The sequence below is a fragment of the Nicotiana sylvestris genome, chromosome 11 (assembly GCF_000393655.2).
Source record: "Nicotiana sylvestris chromosome 11, ASM39365v2, whole genome shotgun sequence".
NCBI lineage: Eukaryota > Viridiplantae > Streptophyta > Magnoliopsida > Solanales > Solanaceae > Nicotiana > Nicotiana sylvestris.
This window is the reverse complement of record NC_091067.1, coordinates 79963023-79981926: the sequence shown is the minus strand read 5'-3', so window position 1 is coordinate 79981926 and position 18904 is coordinate 79963023. Positions and strand designations below refer to the sequence as shown.

Below are 18904 nucleotides of genomic sequence, written 5' to 3'. Positions count from 1 at the left end.
TCTTTTGTTTTGAATTGTGAAGAAAGTTTGAGGTGGTCGGTTTGTGGTAAGCGGCCAACACAAGATCCAAGGAAAAATGATAACTAACATCGAAGCTGTTACAAGTGCTCAAGAGACTCAGGCTCAGAGGGTCCAATAAGAATCTAATTTGATTGAGAAAAAATAGAATACTGAAACAGCAAATGACCGAGATGTGTCAAGCATGGGCCAGTGGTCAAGGACAGCCTCGTCATGAGTCACAATTTGCTACACAGTAAGAGCAATACCACTCTCCTGAGTACCACTCGTACTCGTTTGATCTTCCTGCAAACATTGAGAAGCCTTCCCGAAAGATGGTACAGGAAGAAATGACCCAAAGAGTGAAAAGCTTAGAACAACGGTTGAAAAACATGCAAGGGTTGGTAGGTCAAAAGAGTGTTGCCTTCAAAGATCTATGCATGTTCCCCGATATCCACTTGCCGCCTAGTTTCAAAATTCCCAAATTTGAAAAGTATGATGGACATGGAGACCCCATAGCCCACCTGAAAAGATATTGCAATCAATTGAGAGGTGCAGGAAGAAACGAAGAATTGCTGATGGCTTATTTTAGGGAAAGCCTTACGGGAGTAGCATCTGAATGGTTTTTGCATGAAGAACCATCTCGCTGGTACGTCTGGAATGACATGGCACATGCGTTTGTCAATCATTTCCAATACAACATTGACATTGCCTCAGACCGCATTTCTCTTCCAAATCTGAAGAAGAAACCAAGTGAAAGTTTCAAGGAATATGCCATTAAATGGAGAGAGCAAGCAACTCGAGTTAAGCCACCCATGGATGACCACGAGCTAATCACTATTTTCATTCAAGTGCAAGAGCTAGATTACTTTCAAAACATGATGTTCGTATTTGACAAATCCTTCTCAGAAGCAATCAAAATGGGAGAAATGGTAGAGAATGGTCTTAAGACAGGCAAAATTATAAGTCAAGCAGTTTTTAAAGCCACAACTCAGGCTGTCCTGGTTGAATCTGATAATTTTAGCGACACAAATGAGAAGTTTGAAGAAATCATAATGACATCAGGGTCGATAAGAGGTCCCAAGAGAACATCTCAAAGGTATGAGTAGCCTCCTCAAGTTTTCCATGACTCCCCTGAGCAGTATTATCCACCTCAGAACCCTCAATACTCTGCCGCTCCACCTCAGTATGTTGTCCAGCCACCAAAACACCACAGAAGGCGAGCACGAGCATCACAAAATTTCCAACAGTCTCCACAAAATTTTCAGGTGCCCTATAATCTACATCCAAGTCAGAGGTATAAAGGGGAACAAAGGTTGAAAGATACTTTTACACCAATAGAAGAGTCCTATGCAAGCTTATTTGAGAAGTTAAAGCATTATGACATGATTGCACCTATTCCTCCAAATCATGTGGACCCACGTGCGAGAATCTTTGACCCTTCTAAAAGGTGTGAATACCATTCCAATGCGCAGGGGCACAATGTTGAAAGTTGTCGGTATTTGAAAAGAGAAATAGAAAGGATGATCCAGGAAAACCTGATTGTGATCCAAGACAGTGACATCCAGAATATCGCGTAGAATCCTTTACCTGCACATCATGATGCACACTTTGTGGGGATGATTCCTGGTAACATGGAGTATGATAATCCTCTCGGGAACTTGCTAACTGAAGTTAATGATGTTGAAATTGGAGAAGGCTTTGCTGATTCTGATGAGCAAATTTGTGGCTAAATGCCAAGCCTAGCAATTGGAAAGTCATTCCCTCCTCACTAGGAAGGAAACTTGGTAGCTTGTTTTGATGTTTTTTCTATTCTCTAGGTTATTTCAGGGTTGTGATCCAGATTTTATTTGTTTTATTGAGTCAAAGCTTTCCATCCCTCCATTCTGTTTGTATGAGTCTTGTCTGTCTGTTCTGTTATTTTTTTCATTATTCGGGTTATTTTAGGGTTGTAACTCGTATTTTATGTTGCTTGTTTAGTTGTAAAACTCTTTCATCCTTTACTCAATAAAATATAGTTTGTCCTTTTGTGTCATTCCGTTCCTAGTTCTTTTCTCGCTAGTTCTAATAACATGACATGCATGCGGAAATTTTGGCCAAATCTTAGGAACTAATTTAATCTGGAATCCAATAACTAAACAAAAATACTTTTGAGGATGAATAAAGAGTTGGAACACTTTGGAACTAAGGTCGAGTAAAATTCACCTTCAAATCATTGTGAAAATTGAGCTTGAGGATGTTTAATCAATTGAAGTTTGTTGGAAAGTTTGTCACTAAGGTATGAAAAAATGTCTTTTGACCACGGCACACCAAGAAGACAGACATGTTCGTCAATGCTGTGATCGCGAAAAGATACCATGTTTGACGTTCTTGAGGTTGGGAGGCCCTTTTTCTGCTGTCCAAACACTTTATATCATGCGCTACCCCTTTTGAGCCTGTGCTGTTTTCTTTGACCACCTCTTTTGGAATCAAGTTTAGAGTCAAGAGTCAAAAAAAAAAAAAGTCCATGTCCCAAGAGTACAAATTGGGGCAATTTTCAAGTGAAAAAAATGAAGAAGAAAAGAACTGGCAAAAGTCCATGCCCCTAGAAAATAGAAGCTGGGGCAACTTGTTTTTAAAAAAAAAATAGGAAAAGAGACAAAAAGATTGATGAAAAAAAAAGTTAGGTTAGATGTTTGAACTACGTTTGACCTGATTCCTTAAAAAAGATACGTAGGCAGCCTCACGGTTCGGTCCAACCAAATAAGAATTTTAAAGAAAAAAAATTTCAAAAAAATCCCCCAATAGCTGAAACTGGGGCAAAGATTTTATTTCATTTTTTAAAAAGTCGATTCGAAAAGATGTAAGTATATAACCCCGCCATCTTTAGTCTGTTTTGAGCCTCATGTCGGCCTTTTTTCCAACCCTATCCAAAAACCTTCCAAATAAAGACCTCTCGATATGCCTTCAATAATGCCAAGAGAAGCATGCAATGAGCAATGGTTGTCACATGACGTAGAGCACCATCGAGTTTATCACAAAAAGGGAAAGAAAAAAAAAGAAAAATGAGAGAGTCTTATTAGTGAAAACCATCATGGGAACTGTAAAACGACGGTAAGTAGAGATGAATAAATGAGAGAGACTTGTTGGTGAAAATCCCTCGGGGAACCACTAGTAGAAAGTGAGTCGTGAAGCTGATACAAAGAATTGGCACGAACAAGCCCGCCTTCATAGCTCATAAGAATGGCAAAAGGGAAGATTGGATTAGTTTGATAGATCAGGCCGTAGAGTCCAAAATGCATGTCATGACCATTAAGGCTAGTTATTGAAAAAAAAACTCTTCCTTTGGTCCTTCCAACAGGGGTCATTTCTTGTTAATATTGATTCTTTATAGCATTATGTCCTTCCCTCTGAGTCAGTCCTTGTCAAAACAAGCAAGAAAGGATTTCAAAATCTGCTTCCAGCTTTTCAGTTGCACAAAGTAAATTTGGCCAGCACACTCAGTTGTTACTTTCAACATGACTTGAAGATTCATGCAAAGGCTTCCCCAAAAAACTCTTGTCACCCTACTTGGTGCAAGCAAAGATAACTGGTGATTCTCTCTGACAGACAGATTGCTCAAAAGCAGGAAGTCATTAAAGATATCGAAAAAGGTCACCTAAGCAAAGATCTCCAATTGGGATAAGGCTGTTGGAGCTGCAAATACAAATGGTACTGGTGTGAAACAATCAGAGTTGGTGCAAATCAAAAGTCTTTTGAGACCGACTCAAGCTGATTGAGCAGAAGCCAAGCCACCCAAGACTCAGGGCCACAAACCGACCACCATTTTTAAAACTGACAAATTTTTCTTTGTATGAAACAGGAACAAAGCGGTGCAAGGAAAGTGATTCAAAAATAAAAAAGATGAAAAAAATACAACAAAAAAAAGAGAAGAAAAAGAAAAGACGAGAAGAGCCGACAAAGCGAAGTTTCTCAAATCTTTGCCTTTATTTGTCTTGCTATTGTGCATAAAATCTTGCCATTGATCTTCACATTTTTCCTCCTAGGATAAAAAGTCCTAGTCTGATGGATTTTCCTCCCAATATAAATCTTAGTCTAATGAATCTTTCTCCTAAGATAGAAAATCTAGTCTGATAAATTTTCTCCTAGGATATAAATCTTAGTCTGACGAATCTTTCTCCTAAGATAACAAATTAGAAGACCTAGTCTGATGGCTTTTCTCCTAGGATCAAAATCTTAGTCTGATTAATTTTTCTCCTAAGATAGAAGACCTAGTCTAATGAAACTTTCTCCTAGGATCAAACATCTTAGTCTGATGAATCTTTCTCCTAAGATACAAAAAAAGAAAAGAGACCTAGTCTGATGAACTTTCTCCTAGGATCAAAATCTTAGTCTGATGAATCTTTCTCCTAAGATAGAAATCTTAGTCTGATGAACTTTTCTCCTAAGATACCAAAAAATATGTAGAAAAAAGGCTTTGTCTGATGAATCTTTTTCCTAAGATAGAAAACATAGTCTGACGAATTTTCTCCTAGGATATTTTGAAAAAAAAGGAAGTCTGGATTTGAAAAAAAAATGGGTCAATTTTTAGTTTTCCTAAGTTATCAATGTTCAGTTTTCTTGAAATCAGGGGCCCCGCCTGGAGAATAGGGTCAGTCTTTACTTTAGTCAAGCTTAGTTTATAGTTTTCCTAGTCTATTCTTTAGTTTACTCTCATCATTGCATCAATAGTACAAGTGGTTTACAATTTTGCTAACAACTCACAAATCTTCCTAGTGCAAACTGGGGCAGAAAAAATTTCTTTTATTTTGTCTGTTTTATTGTAATCAGGCACCCACTTGGAGAACAAGGGAAGACACCTCAAGTTTCAAGGGAAAACAATTTCGATGGAAGACAACTCGAGTTTCAAGGGAAAGCAGTTTCGAAGGAAGACAGTTCAAGTTTTGAGGGAAAATGGTTCAAGGTGCAAGGGAAAACAGTGTCAAATAACAAGAGAAGACGGTTCAAGTTTTGTAATTAGGCGCCCGCCTGGAAAAAAAGGGAATTCAATTCAGAATGCAATTCAGGTCAGCAACAAAAGAAGCTCGCGTCAAGAATCCGAGTCAGCAGTCTTAGATAATCAACAGAAGTTAGTCCCAATCCAGAATAAAAAGATAAAAAACAAAAAGAAAGACAAGAAGTGAATCCAAATGCAGAAGTTAATGAAAGATGTGAGCTGCTCAAGACAGGGCTGGTCACAAGCTCTGCATGTCCGGTCTTGGTTTGAAAAGCTGAAGAAGATTGAACCAACACCTGCGGCTAACAAGCATAAAGATTCAGATTAGGGTCCGCATGAAGAACCAACCAATAGTCAAGATCAAGCTTCAGAAGATTCATAGATAGGAATCTTGTAACTCGTAGTTGATAGGTTTAGTTAGTCTTTTTTATTTTGATTTTGATGTAATAATGGGACCGCAGGCCGGAACCTCAGCGGAACGGCACCTCGGTACTCCATCATCTCATTCACTTCTGAACTACACGTGGGCTGATTCCTTTATAGCCAAGGATTCAGATACCAGGGCACGGTCATATTCCCCTTTTATCAGTTTTTTGGTCTCCTTTAATAAGGGTCGGGTCAAAAACCTGTCTAGTCATTCTTTGTCTGAAAACTCTTCGCGTTTTCAGTCAAAGAAGGGCAGCTGTAGACATGTGATTTTTGACCCTCCCCAAGATTTTTCATATTTTAACACGTAAATATTTAGTTTAGGCCTAATATAGTCATTTCAACTAATTTTGACTACTTTTGCTTTATTTTATCACAAAACATGAAAATTACAAAAATTATCTTCACTTATTAGCTAATTAATATTTTTATCTAGTTACTTTTAATTTGTCTACTAAATTCAAAAATACAAAAATAGTTCCAGGAATATTATCTTAATTTTACAATGATTTTTACATTTTTTATCTTTTAGTATGATATTTTGAAAATAAAAAAATAGATTTGTTTTAATGGTTAGTCTTATTTTAATAGTTATTTTACTTAAATAAGATTAACTGGTAAATGAGGTTGTATTTTTAGTCTCGTTCACCGAGAAATAATAAACTTGGGCTCGAGCAACCCATTTTAAGCCTAATTTTGGACCTAGCCCATAATTTTCAAGCCCATAATTTCTAGGCCTATACCCTAACCTAAAAAAAACCCTATAAGAACAAACAAAACTCTAGATCCCTACCCGAAGAGTGAGGGCCATTCTTCTTCAGAATTGAATAAGCCGTTTCCATCAGAGAGGACAAAACAAAAAATCCAAAAAAATGAGCTAACCTAAAGTAAGAGACTAGCGCCATATTCTTCAGAAAAAGCCAAGTTCTTCTTCTTCATGGACATGGAATAAAACCCGAGAACAATAAAAGAACCTAGATTCAATCGTTTTAGACCTTAGGAGAACACCCATCGATTAATCTTCTTCAGCTATTTTCAACATAAGAACATACCTCCCTATTTTACTGCCTAGAAACAGTAGGATACACACAAGACAGAACCGCCAGCTTGCCGAAAAACATGTAGCTTTAGTGACTCTCCATTAAATCCGGCGAAGCAGAGTTCGAATCTAGCAATAAGTTCAACTCCAAACTCCCTGAAACTACACCAGAGCAGTGTGCAAATCAGCTCGAAACCTCCCCCTAAAGCCAGTCGAGTTGGGTCTGAATCCGTGCTCGTTTGAGTTTTTCGGAGCCGTCGAGGTTCGGAGTCTCATTTTGAAGCTTCGTTGTATCCATTGTGAGGTCCGTATGGCATCTGTGGTTCAAGTTTCAGTTTGTGTCGCTTGCTATAGCCATTTTTGCGTCCAAAAGTCATGAAGTTGGAAACTCTCATTAATTGGCAACACTAGGTTCATTCTTTCCTATCTCCTTTAATTTGATATACATGGTTTTGATGTTTGTCGTGTGATGGCTTTACTTGTTTCATTGTCTGTTAAAGTTCTCTTAAGTTGGTTGATCTATATGGATTTTCTCGTAGAGGCAATATATGCAGCTCAATTTTATGATTTACTTCGCTAACATTTTCCTATAAGTATTAACGTGGGCTCTAAAATTTACTGATTAAAATCTTAGTATAAAATCATGACTTCAAGATTGGTTACTAACGAAAATAAAGTATTAAGTCACTTTTCCATATTTTTGGGTAAGGATGTTAAGTTTTACTGTTAATGCTTGTATTTTCCCTTTTTTTTAATTGTATATTTTGATCATAATTGTACAGTTTCGTTCTTTTGTATAATTGGGCCGTATATGAAGTCAGCAGGCCATGTGGTAGGGATTTTGAAATTGCATAATGTTAGGATTTTTAAAGCTTAAGTTTTGTTTTAACTTAGTTTGGGCCAAATAATCAATTGGGCCAGTAACTTGGTTTGGTAAATATTTCAAGTTGATGGTTATTCTAGATTTGGGCATAATAATGATAAAGAATACAAGCTAGGGTAATGTATTTATTTATTCCATAATTATAATAATCAAATCTTACACCTTTCCACGATAAGTTCCATAATCAATGGCCTTTCGCAAACTCAAATTAGCTTAGGAAGATCATGAATATCGTAGTTGCTTTAGGCGCGTAATTTTAATAATTTACATTCCTAAACTTGGGTGCGTATTTATGTGACCCAAATCCAAATCTCAACCACGTTAGATAAAATATGTTGTGGACTGTGGGTGCATTTATGTGGCGTGGTTCAAAACGCGTTTTATGTGACTTTGAATCTTCCTAAAAATATTAAATAAAAACGGTTATAAAGTTAAAATTGAACCATAGGCTAAAACATATATTAATATCAAGTAAATAGGCCAAATATAACAGTTGAGCGACTGCGCTAGAACCACAAAATTCGGGAACGCCTAACATTTTCTCCTGGGTTAACAGAATTGCTTACCTGGATTTATGTGTTCGCGGACTGTTAAACAGGGTCAATCTTTTCCTCGATTCGGGATTTGAACCGGTGACTTGGGACACCATAAATTATCCCAAGTGGCAACTCTGAGTTTAATAAATAAATAATCCTATTTCGATTGTCACTTAAAGTTGGACAAAACTCCATTATACTACCCTTCCGGGGGTGTAGGTAAAAAGGGAGGTGTGACAAGCGTCGAGAAAGGTAAGGATCTCATGGCCAGCCGTAGCATCGATCAATCGATCGATGTTGGGTAGTGGGAAAGAATCTTTAGGCCATGCTTTGTTCAAATCCTTGTAGTCTACACACATTCTAAGTTTATTCCCCTTTTTAGGGACTACCACTACGTTAGCTAGCCATTCGGAATATTTTACTTCCCTAATGGATCCTATTTTGAGAAGTTTTGATACCTCTTCTTTGATGAGTGCATGCTTTACCTCAGACTGAGGTCTCCTTTTTTTCTTCACCAGCTTAAATCTGGGATCGACACTTAATCAATGGGTAGTTACCTCCGGTGAGATCCCTGTCATGTCTAAGTGGGACCAGGAAATGCTGTCAATGTTATCAATAAGGAATTGAATGAATTTTTTCCTTAGTTCGGGGGTTAACCCCGTCCCTAGGTATACCTTTAGTTCTGGAAGATAATCGATCAATACGGCCTGCTCGAGTTCTTCGACCGTGGACTTTGTCATGTCCGATTTCTCGTGGAAACAAAGGCTCGGGGGTGACGAAATCTTCTTCTTCGTCATTGGACACCTATTCGTCGATCACCTATCCCTTGGGCTCAACCGAGGGTATGGGTTGTGATTGCTATTTGGCAGCCTGTTTGTTTTTGACTTCTCCGATGTAGATGATGTCGATATCGGTACCAGGTCATGTGCTGCAAACATCTCCTTAGCTGCATGCTGCTCTCCATATACTGTTTTATTGCCATCCTTTGTTGGGAACTTCATCATTTGATGAAGGGTTGATGGCACAACCCTCATGCTATGGATCCACGGTCTTCCAAGTAAAGCATTATAGCTCATATCTCCTTTGATGACATGGAACTTGGTGTCTTGTATGGTTTCGACCACGTTGATTGTGAGGATGATTTCCCCCTTCGTCATTTTGCTTGCCATGTTGAATCCATTCAAGACTCGAGAGTCAGGTATGATTTGGTCAAGCAACCCGAGCAGCTCCATGACCATTGATCTGATTATATTTGTCGAGCTACCTATATCCACGAGAACATGATTAACTTGAATTTTATTTAAAATGATAGAAATTACCAGTGCATCATTGGGAGGCTGAGATAAGGCCTCGATATCTTCCTCGCTGAATGAGAGGGTGCCTTCGGGCATGTAGTCCCGAGTCTGTTTCTCCCTTATGATGGAAACCTTGGTACGTTTGAATATAGGTCCCTATGGGACGTCGACTCCTCCAATAATTATGTGAATGACATGTTGAGGTTCTTCGGGCTCATTCTTCATGTTTGCATCCCTTTCTCGAAAATCGCTCTTGGCCTGGTCGTTGAGAAATTCATGAAGATGCCCTTCGTTGAACAATCGGGCTACCTCCTCTCTGAGCCGCCTACAATCTTTGGTCCTGTGCCCATGAGTACCATGATATTTGCACACCAAGTTGGGGTTCCTCTGAGAAGCATCAGTCTGTATAGGCTTGAGCCATCTAGTATCTCTAATTTTTCCAATGGCTGAGACGATCCCCGATGAATCGATGCTAACGTTATATTCCGATAATCGGGGTGCCTCCGCTGGTCCCAAGTGTCTAACAAACCCGGTTTTGCTCATGAGTCCCCGGGAACTTTGACCTCGATTTGCTCTTCGATCATTCTGAGGTAAGTTACGCCTTGAAATGTTCCTTTGATCCTCGACGTATGGCTGATATCTTTCCTTATTCAATCTTGACCCCCTATTTGCATTTCCCTTCTCCCTTGCTAGTAACCTGCTTGGGTAAACTGAGCCCGAGGGGCCTCCCAACTAGTCATCCCCGACCCTAATTTTTATTGGTACCTGTTATGCACATCCGCCCAAATCACAACAGGATACTCGACCAAGTTCTGCTTTAGCTGCTTCGAAGCTATCGAACTTCATTCATTTATCCCTTGAGTGAAGGCTTGTACGGCCCAGTCATCGGAGACTAGTGGTAACTCCATTGGTTCTGATTGAAAACGGGATACAAACTCCATCAGCATTTCGTTCTCCCTTTGCTTTATTTTGAATACATCGAACTTCCTTGTTGAAACTTTTATGGCACCGGCATGTGCCTTCACAAATGAGTCTGCCAACATGGCAAACGAATCAATAAAGTTCGGGGGTAGGTTATGAAACCAAATCATGATACCTTTAGATAGAGTTTCCCCAAATTTTTTAGCAAGACAGATTCAATCTCATCATCTTCCAAATCGTTTCCTTTTATGCCACAAGTGTATGCGGTAATGTGCTCGTTGGGATCAATGGTTCTATTGTATTTTGAGATATCTGGCATCCGAAACTTCTTCGAGATGGGCTTTGGAGCCGCACTCTGGGGGAATGGTTTTTGCACGAACTTCTTCGAGTCTAGTCCTTTCAAAATCGGAGGTGCTCCCGGTATCTGGTCGACCCTCGAGTTGCATGTCTCCACCTTTTTGTCATTATCTTCAATTTTCATTTCCTCGGTCTATATCCTTTTGGCGAGCTCTTCGAGCATTTTAATAATAGCGGGGTCAGTCCCCGAGCCATATTCATCGAGCCTCTCTATCGTCGGTTTAGCACACCGAGTGTTCACTAGTTCGGCTGTGTTGGGGGTTCTATTCTGACTCTAAAGTTGAGCAATGGTGACTTTCTCGGCTTGAAACATTTCAAATATCACCTGGAGGCTGACTCCTCCTTCGGCTGTATTGGGGGTTCTATTCTGACTCCGGCTTGGGCTTCCCTGTGTGTATTCCTTACGGGGTCAATGCCTGTGTCCGTGTTTAGAACGTTATGCAAACTGATATCAACTGGCTCTATATTTGGCACTCCCTCAGGGTTTATGGGTGGTACACCGACCACTATACCGCTGTTTTCTCCAAGTCCCTCCCTATCATGAGCGGGTACGTTTTGTGTGCTAGACATATCTTAGCCTGAAATCAAAGCATCTTTGACAAGAAAAGTGTGAAGAATAACGTGTGTTATCAGAAAACTAACACTAAAATAATCACTATTATCTTTAGCCCTACGGTGGGTGCGAAACTATTTACCTCGAAAAATGGATGTAACAATAAAATGTGATTTGTGGTTTTAAAGATATGTGATTTATTCCAATACTAGTGAATATACAAATAATAATAAGTTTAAGTAAGAAGAATTGATCAACCAAACTAATGTTGCTAGAAAAATAAGGACCTCGAGCTCGATTTTCTTGGGGGGCTCGAGTTCGGCTAAGAGCAATGAAGTATGAACAATAAAGTAAAAACAATAAAGCCGAAGAACAATTGTTGAGCACGGTAAACAAGAAAAACAGAGTAGAATATTCTATTGCAGTGAATAATGTGTCCTTTAAAAATGAATGAGGTCCTCTTTATATAGGAGGAGAAAACCCCAATATAGTATATTCCTAATTATGGTAAAGAATTATATTGGTACATGTGCATAACCAACTAGTATAGACCTGTACCATTTCGTACAAATATTATCTTTTGATTTATGTCTTGATTCACTTGTCCCTGAGAAATTCCCGCGAGTGTCTTCAAGATTGTACTACCCTTGATGTAGGTCATGCCAGTCCTCCGATCTACTCCCTCGAGGTTTGTCCTTCAGTCGGGTCCGACCCCCGCTTCGAGTTGCCCAGACTCGGACTCATACCCCAATTTAGGACTTCGAAATATAGCTCCTTGATTTTGACCGTATTCACCTTTTTGCATACATCATAAGAATCTCCTTGGAATTGCCCAAATCTACCACCCAAAATACGCTCCTGAGCATAATCACAGCACGACCCCAAATTTTCTTTTCCACATACAGGACAGACCAGGATTGGTGTACCCAACCTAGGGAATTTTTTCTTCTTGTGCCCTCTCTTCCCAAGACCATATCATATTTCAAGAGTCATCTAATATCTCCCCAAGTGACGCTTCTTGCAAACCAAACAATTCGGCTCATTAGTACCAACAAACCTTTTTTATTTCTCAGATACACTCACCATACGATCTGGCGGTGCGATGACATTGGTAGGACAATGACACTTTCCCTAGAAACAAGTTCTTCCAACCCTTCCACGGCTCGAAGCATTCTCCCAACAATCTTTTGTGCAATCTCCCCCAGATTCAAGGGTGGAGTCATTCCCTCCTCACTTCTTCGAACTCGTGGATTACTCATCTTGAAAATCAGACATAACGAGAAAATTAGCTCCCTATCATGGGCTCTATTACAAGATCTGGAATATCAAAGAAGTGTGAAATTTCCTAAATGTCCCAGTAGTCTCCTCATTATAGATATGATTGACAACATATCGATATGAAGGACTCTACTAGACACATCTTCGAGACAACCTAGGACACTTTAAAAAATTAGGCTCTAATACAAATTTTGTCACGCCCCAAACTCAGGGAGTGCGAACGGCGCGCAACCAAGTGAACCTGAGTGTCTTTAGCACGAGTTTAATCATGCCCAATCGGCTAGGCCATCTCCTCACGAACAATGTGGTTTGACATGTGATGCGAATAAAATGTGTTACCAAGAGTAGTATCACCATGTGTGCAACATGGCGTCCGATCTCCACCCGATCGGCTAGGCTTCCTTCCCACATATGTCGTGTGGGTTGACTTTTTCCAATTCACAGTTATTACAAGGTTCATCCCAATTTAGGTAAATAATTACAATTTCACCAATATTTCATTCTCATCCCAAATAAGGGGAAACAATCACAATCCACCTCTATATCGACACGTGTAGTTTCACGTCTGGGCCTTATGACCCACCCTTCCTCAGTTTCTAATGATACTACCAAAAACATTTTTGGTTTGATAAGTAAAAAGTTACAAATGTATTCACCTCAAAAAAATTTCACACTGAATAAATCTTCATTAGTATTTTCAACCACTCATAATAACCATATTTCCTTGGCTCTTTTAGCCATTCACAAGATTCTTCATTCGTTGCACGATGGCCGTATTTCATGTTCCACACTATCACCTCTTTTATTTTCAAGGATCACCATCAAACATAAGCATATATAATATTTCGGAAATTATAAACCTCCAATTCATTAGTAATGGAAACTGTAAAAACAAAAAGTTTCTTCCCAAAGAACGGGGCACACCGACCAGCAGTAGAAACACACATCAAAATCATAAACAAGCAATACACCATTTATTTTTGAAATACTCTTTTCCAAAAAACGACAATGTACAAATTCAACACCTGAGAATGTAGGAACCTGAATCACATTGGATATATTTATAAAGCAAAGAATTAGTTAAAGCAATCACTTATGGGGACGAATTGAGTACAAGAGCTTTTAGGCAATTCTATTTTAGAAATCATTTCAAACAGTTAAGTTCGAGGCTCATATCCTAATCTTTCTTACATCCTCTCATTTCATTGGTACCACTAGACACAATTATAACTTAAATTCTTGTCACGTTGGCCACACACTATATCCCCAATTCACTTATTTCATTTTCAAGCATCTTTAAAGATTAACAACAACAAGACATTTTTAAATCAAGACTTTAGGTACATATGTGAGAAATTAAGAGTCTCAAGCATATTGAGTTTTTCTCTGACAATTTGGCATACTATCTTTTATTAGAAATACGACTCAAAGGCATAATATTTAAATACACAATCCATACTTTGAACATATAACTTTTCACATAAGGATCATTCAAGTTTGTAAGGGATAACCTGGAATATAGGAATTAAGAACTTGAGCCAACTATACTTGTAACTTACGGGAATATTATGGAATTATATTCTAAGAGGGAAAGTTTATCCAATATACCTCAAATTCGCCCCTTAATGTACTACAATGGTCCACTATACTAAGAAACTTCAATCTATAATAATAACATTTAATGGGACCAATATTAGTAACAAATTTCATAATTTAGGCTATTTAAGCATTTTATCAAATACCTAGTACGCATAAATCTTTACATTTCTTAACCATAGAATTAGTTCGTCAAACTACAGCCATTGACCAATAATTTATCCCATCATCATTCTTGAATAAGATATAACTTCCAGCATCACATGCATGACAATCCATCTACATCCAACCAACAAAATTCCATAAAATAATCACCTTTCAATTTGTACAATGGCTACGTTTTTAAATTGAGAACATATGACTTTCAATCACCATCCCATAAGTTCCAATACTTAGTTCTTACTCATATTCTCATAATAAACCCATGCATGTTAGTCTAAGGGTGTAGGATTACCTCTTGGAAGAAATCTTGCAAAACCTTCCCTTGAGTTCTTGAAGAAATTTCTTGAAAATCTAAGGATTTCATGGTGGATTGAGTTTTTTCTAGTGTGGAAATGATAAGATTCACACCAGTATAATAGGGATTTCTTATCTTGAAGATGGGAGGAGTTGGGTGTCTTGATAGAGTGGAGAAAAGCTCCAAATTCGTCCAAATAAAATGGGAAAAATGAGCCCACAAAATTGAAATGACTTATAAAGACCTTAAGTTGAGGTGCACCCGGTCTAGAAAAGTGAGCCTCACTTTTCTATCCACAACATACAAGGGAAGACAGGATTCGCACCCTGTCCGGTGAAGTGAGCCTTGCTTCGTTGTCTGCCAATATATATGAGCAGTATGACTTTTGTACTTGATCATATCGTTTAGTAGGAATGTCCAATTGACGAACGACTTGATAGTTAGAAACTAGACTAAAAGGGCTATGCTTTAGGGGAAAATTCATGGAAAATACCTTAATGATATGAGAGCTATACCTCTTCAGAGTCAAGTGTAGTGCAAAAATTTAGACGTCTTTTCATATAATATTTCCAACTCGTTCCAAACAAATTATTCCCATTTACAAACCTCCTTAATATGTTCTAAAACACCCTCCATATGTAGTTTCAAGTCAAAATAATATGGTTCTATCCTGTAGGTCTCCTTTAGAACCCAAAAACATGATGCACAACTATTGTTGGTGCACTATAAAGTCTTAAATTATTAGCTAATTCTACGGGGCCTTACAGAGGGTTCAAATTTTATTTCCATAGTTTGGATCTAGAGAGCTCGGTTTGTGGTAATATTTCGAGAGTTTTTCAAGGGTATCATTGGGGTAAGTTATTTTAACCCGGATTGGACTATATTTCATGATTCTATTATTGTTTTTATTATTTAATTAGTGTTTTAAATGGGAAATAGGGAAAAACATTGTGAAACTTCACAGGCTAAAATTTGGGAATTTGAAAAGGGATTTGTGGTCGGATTTGAGTACTTTTTGTCTGGTTGGACTCATTATCGGATGGGTGTTTGGATTTTGTAATTTTGGTCGGGTTCCGAGATGTGAGCCTTGGTTGACTTTTTGAGTTGACTTGTTATTTCTTTGCAAAGATCGTAATTTTATTATTTGAAATATTTTTCTATAGTTTATATTTTTAGTATGAAGTTGTTTTGGCTAAATTTGAGCCATTCAGAGTTGGATAATCGAGGTAAAGGCCTATTAGTGGATTGAGTTAGCGTGTTTCGAGGTAAGTGTCTTGTCTAACTTTGTGTGAGGGAATTACCCCTTAGGATTGGTGTTGTTTGTGATAAATGTGATGTGTGAAAGCTGTGTACGCAAGGTTACGAGTATGTGCACGGGAAAAATGTGAAAATTTACTAGTTTTAGCTTTGTAGATTCCTTTCATCCCTTAATTGAGTTGCCTTAACATGTTATAATCATCATTTCTTGTCTATCTTTACATGCTATACTTGCCTTATCTCTTACGTGTTAATTTCCCTACATGTTTAGTTGAAGTTGTTGTTGTTTCTTCTATTCCTCATTCATTATTTAGCCGTAAATTCTTTCCTTGAAGTTGTTATTCTTGGAATATATTGTTGATGAAGCTGGTATTGAGTTATAAAGGTTGTGATTCACTTTGAGGCAAAGTGTTAAGTTGTGAAATACTATTATGTTGAGTTATTCACATTCGGTTGTTATTGTGAGACTCCTGTGTATATTGTGATTGAGCCATATGCTTTTTTTTGTGAAAACACTATTATTATTGATTTCTTTGGCAAGTTGTTATAATGGGCACTTGTGATGTGATTTGTAATACGTTGTGATATTGTTACATATACAGTCATGTAAGGTTTTGGGGTTGAAATGCATGTCGTGAGATAAAGTGGGCTTGATACGCGTGGCTAGTAGGGGAACTACTAGAAGCCACGCGGTGTGATAAGGTGGGCTAAAACACGGGATAATATTTCGAGAAAATAATTTTCAAAACTAAATGCAAGGCTCCCGCGATGATATAAGGAATGATTGTGAATTATTCTTATGATTTTAGACTATGAGGCGGTACCTCGGTAGTGACTCTTATTGTTATTTCTCTATTACTGCATTGTCTTTGGTTGTTTTGTTTTGTAGCATATCATTCCTTGTTTTCTCCGTGTTGCATAATTTGCTTTAGTTCCGTGTAGCTAACCTTGATATGTTATTTATTGTTTCAATTTCATTGCTATCTTCACTACACTACCATACACTTGTACAATTTTTCTTATTTATTCCAATAGGGTCTTGGCCTGACCTCATCAGTAATCTACCGAGGTTTGGTTTGGCACTTACTAGGTACCTATGTGGTGTACTCATGCTACGCTTCTGCATACCTTTTTGTGCAAATTCAGGTTCCTCCTACCAGCATAAGTATTTGTGAGAGCTCAGCTGCGAAGATTTCAAGGTATACATGCTGGCGTCCGCAGGCCTCAGAGTCCTCCTGTACCTAGACTATTCAGTTTTCATTATCCTTTTTATAGACATTGATATATAGGATTATTCAGTACCACTATTTAGAGCTTATGACTGGTATTCGCCGTGTTTTGGGAGTTGTATATGCTGCGTTACAGAGTTTATTTTATATAGTTGCTGAGTTTTGAGACTTTAATTATTATTTTAGTTATTTTGCCTGAATTTTATGTTTAACTAGTCTTAGAGATTAGGTGTCATCACGACATCCTACAAAGGGAAATTGGGGTTATGACAACTGATTATTATACTCATACTATACTTCTGCATATTTTTTACCGATACTGATATAGGTACCAATAGGACCTAGGAGGGAGCATAGGAGCTTTCATTTGAGAGTTGATAGTAAGATTTCATCAAATAGCTCCTTTTCACCTTCTTTGATTTGCGTGCATGGCCTGTGTCTTTTTCTGGAAGGCTTCTATGTGAAAAATTAATTAAAATGTGAATTCGTGCCTTAAAGATCCATTTTAGTTGACGTCAGTCAACATTTTGAGTAAACAGACCTAGATCCATATTTTGATAGTCTCGTGGGTCCGTATCGTGATTTGGGACTTGGGCATATACCCTGAATCGAATTCGGAGGTCCCTAGCTCGACTTATCAGATATTGTAAAAAATTTGAGGTTTAAAGGTTCAAAGAAATTAAAATTTTGACCAAAGTTTGACTTTATTGCAACCACGTCCGGATTTTGGTTTCGGAGATTGGTACACGTTCATTACTATTTTTACAACTTGTCTGCAAATTTTGGTGCAAAACAAAGTTGATTTGACGTGATTCGGACATTCGGTTGTTAAAATAAAAGTTTTTAAGTTTCATTGAAAATTTCATTTGATTTTGTGTCCGATTCATAGTTGTAGGTGTTTTTTTTATTTTGATCGCGCGAGAAAGTTTGTACAATTTTTTTGGACTTGTGTGCATATTTTTTTTAGAGCCCCAAGGGCTCAGGTGAGTTTCGAATTGGCTTTGTAGAGATTTTTGAACTTAAGGATTACTGGTGAAACACTGTTTCTAATGCAGGCCTCAGACCTCGCATTTGCAAGGTCTGATTTCACATTTGCGACACGGCATTGCCCCAATCAGGTTTTCATTTGCGAGCCACTTCCTCACATTTGCGAAGAATAGCTGGGCACCAAGTGATTGCATTTGCAAATAATTACTTTGCATTTGCGAAGTGGGGCTGGGGGAGCAGAGTTCGTATTTGTGGGATTCGCACAGGTCACAATTGTGATATGTGCACAATTCTCAACCCTTAAAACCTTATAGGCGATTTTTCCAAGATCTCTTCTTCCCCAATTCATTGGTAAGTGACCCTAACCTAATTTCTTTCAATTACCCATTAGGAATTTTGGTAGAATTAGGAATTTTTATAAAATTAGAAATTGGATCTCGAATTTAGGTCGAATTTCGAAACCAATTACATAACTGGGCTCGGGAGTGAATGAGTAATTGAATTTTGGTCCAGATTTTGGGTTTGGACTAATTGGGCCTGGGAGTTGACTTTTGTTGACTTTTTCAATAATGACCTAAATTGATCCTCTTTCATTCGTGGTAGTTCCTAAGGCTTATTTTGAATCATTTGGTTAATAATTTTCTAGATTTTGTTGGTCCGGAGGCTTGTCCGAAAGGCAAAGTCGTGGTTGAGCTTTAAGTCGATTGCAGAGCAAGGTAAGTGTCGAGGTTAACCTTGACTTGAGGGATTTGGACTTGTTAGCCTAATTGATACGTGTTCAAATATGAGGGTACAACATATATGTGAGGTGACGAGTACTTATGCGTTGTTATCGGGTTAAAGTATGCGGGTGGGACTTGTTTCCATTCAACTAATTGTCTTCTTTGATTATGACATCCATGCTTAGAGTAGTTTGTTACTTAATTGATCTTTCTTTCCGCATTTATGAACTATTTGTGATAATCGATTATTCATTTTGGAAGTTGATGTTTTGTATTTTGGAACCGTTGTTGACGTAATGCTTATTCTTGCTTATTCTACATCTCAAATGTTTATATTCATTTCTACATGATGAGGAAGAGTGTTAAAGCACGAAGGGTGATGTCGTGTCGTTTACT

General features: G+C 38.1%; 2 protein-coding genes across 2 annotated transcripts; one reads left to right on the top strand and one right to left on the bottom strand.

Moving 5' to 3' along the window:
* The first annotated feature begins 389 nt into the window (after positions 1 to 389).
* On the top strand, positions 390 to 1106 carry LOC138881219 (uncharacterized). The gene has a single exon (XM_070161428.1). The coding sequence runs from the start codon at positions 390 to 392 to the stop codon at positions 1104 to 1106; it is 717 nt and encodes a 238-aa protein (XP_070017529.1).
* A 7565-nt stretch (positions 1107 to 8671) lies between these two features.
* LOC138881218 (uncharacterized) lies at positions 8672 to 9247 on the bottom strand. The gene has a single exon (XM_070161427.1). The coding sequence runs from the start codon at positions 9245 to 9247 to the stop codon at positions 8672 to 8674; it is 576 nt and encodes a 191-aa protein (XP_070017528.1).
* Positions 9248 to 18904: the final 9657 nt, after the last annotated feature.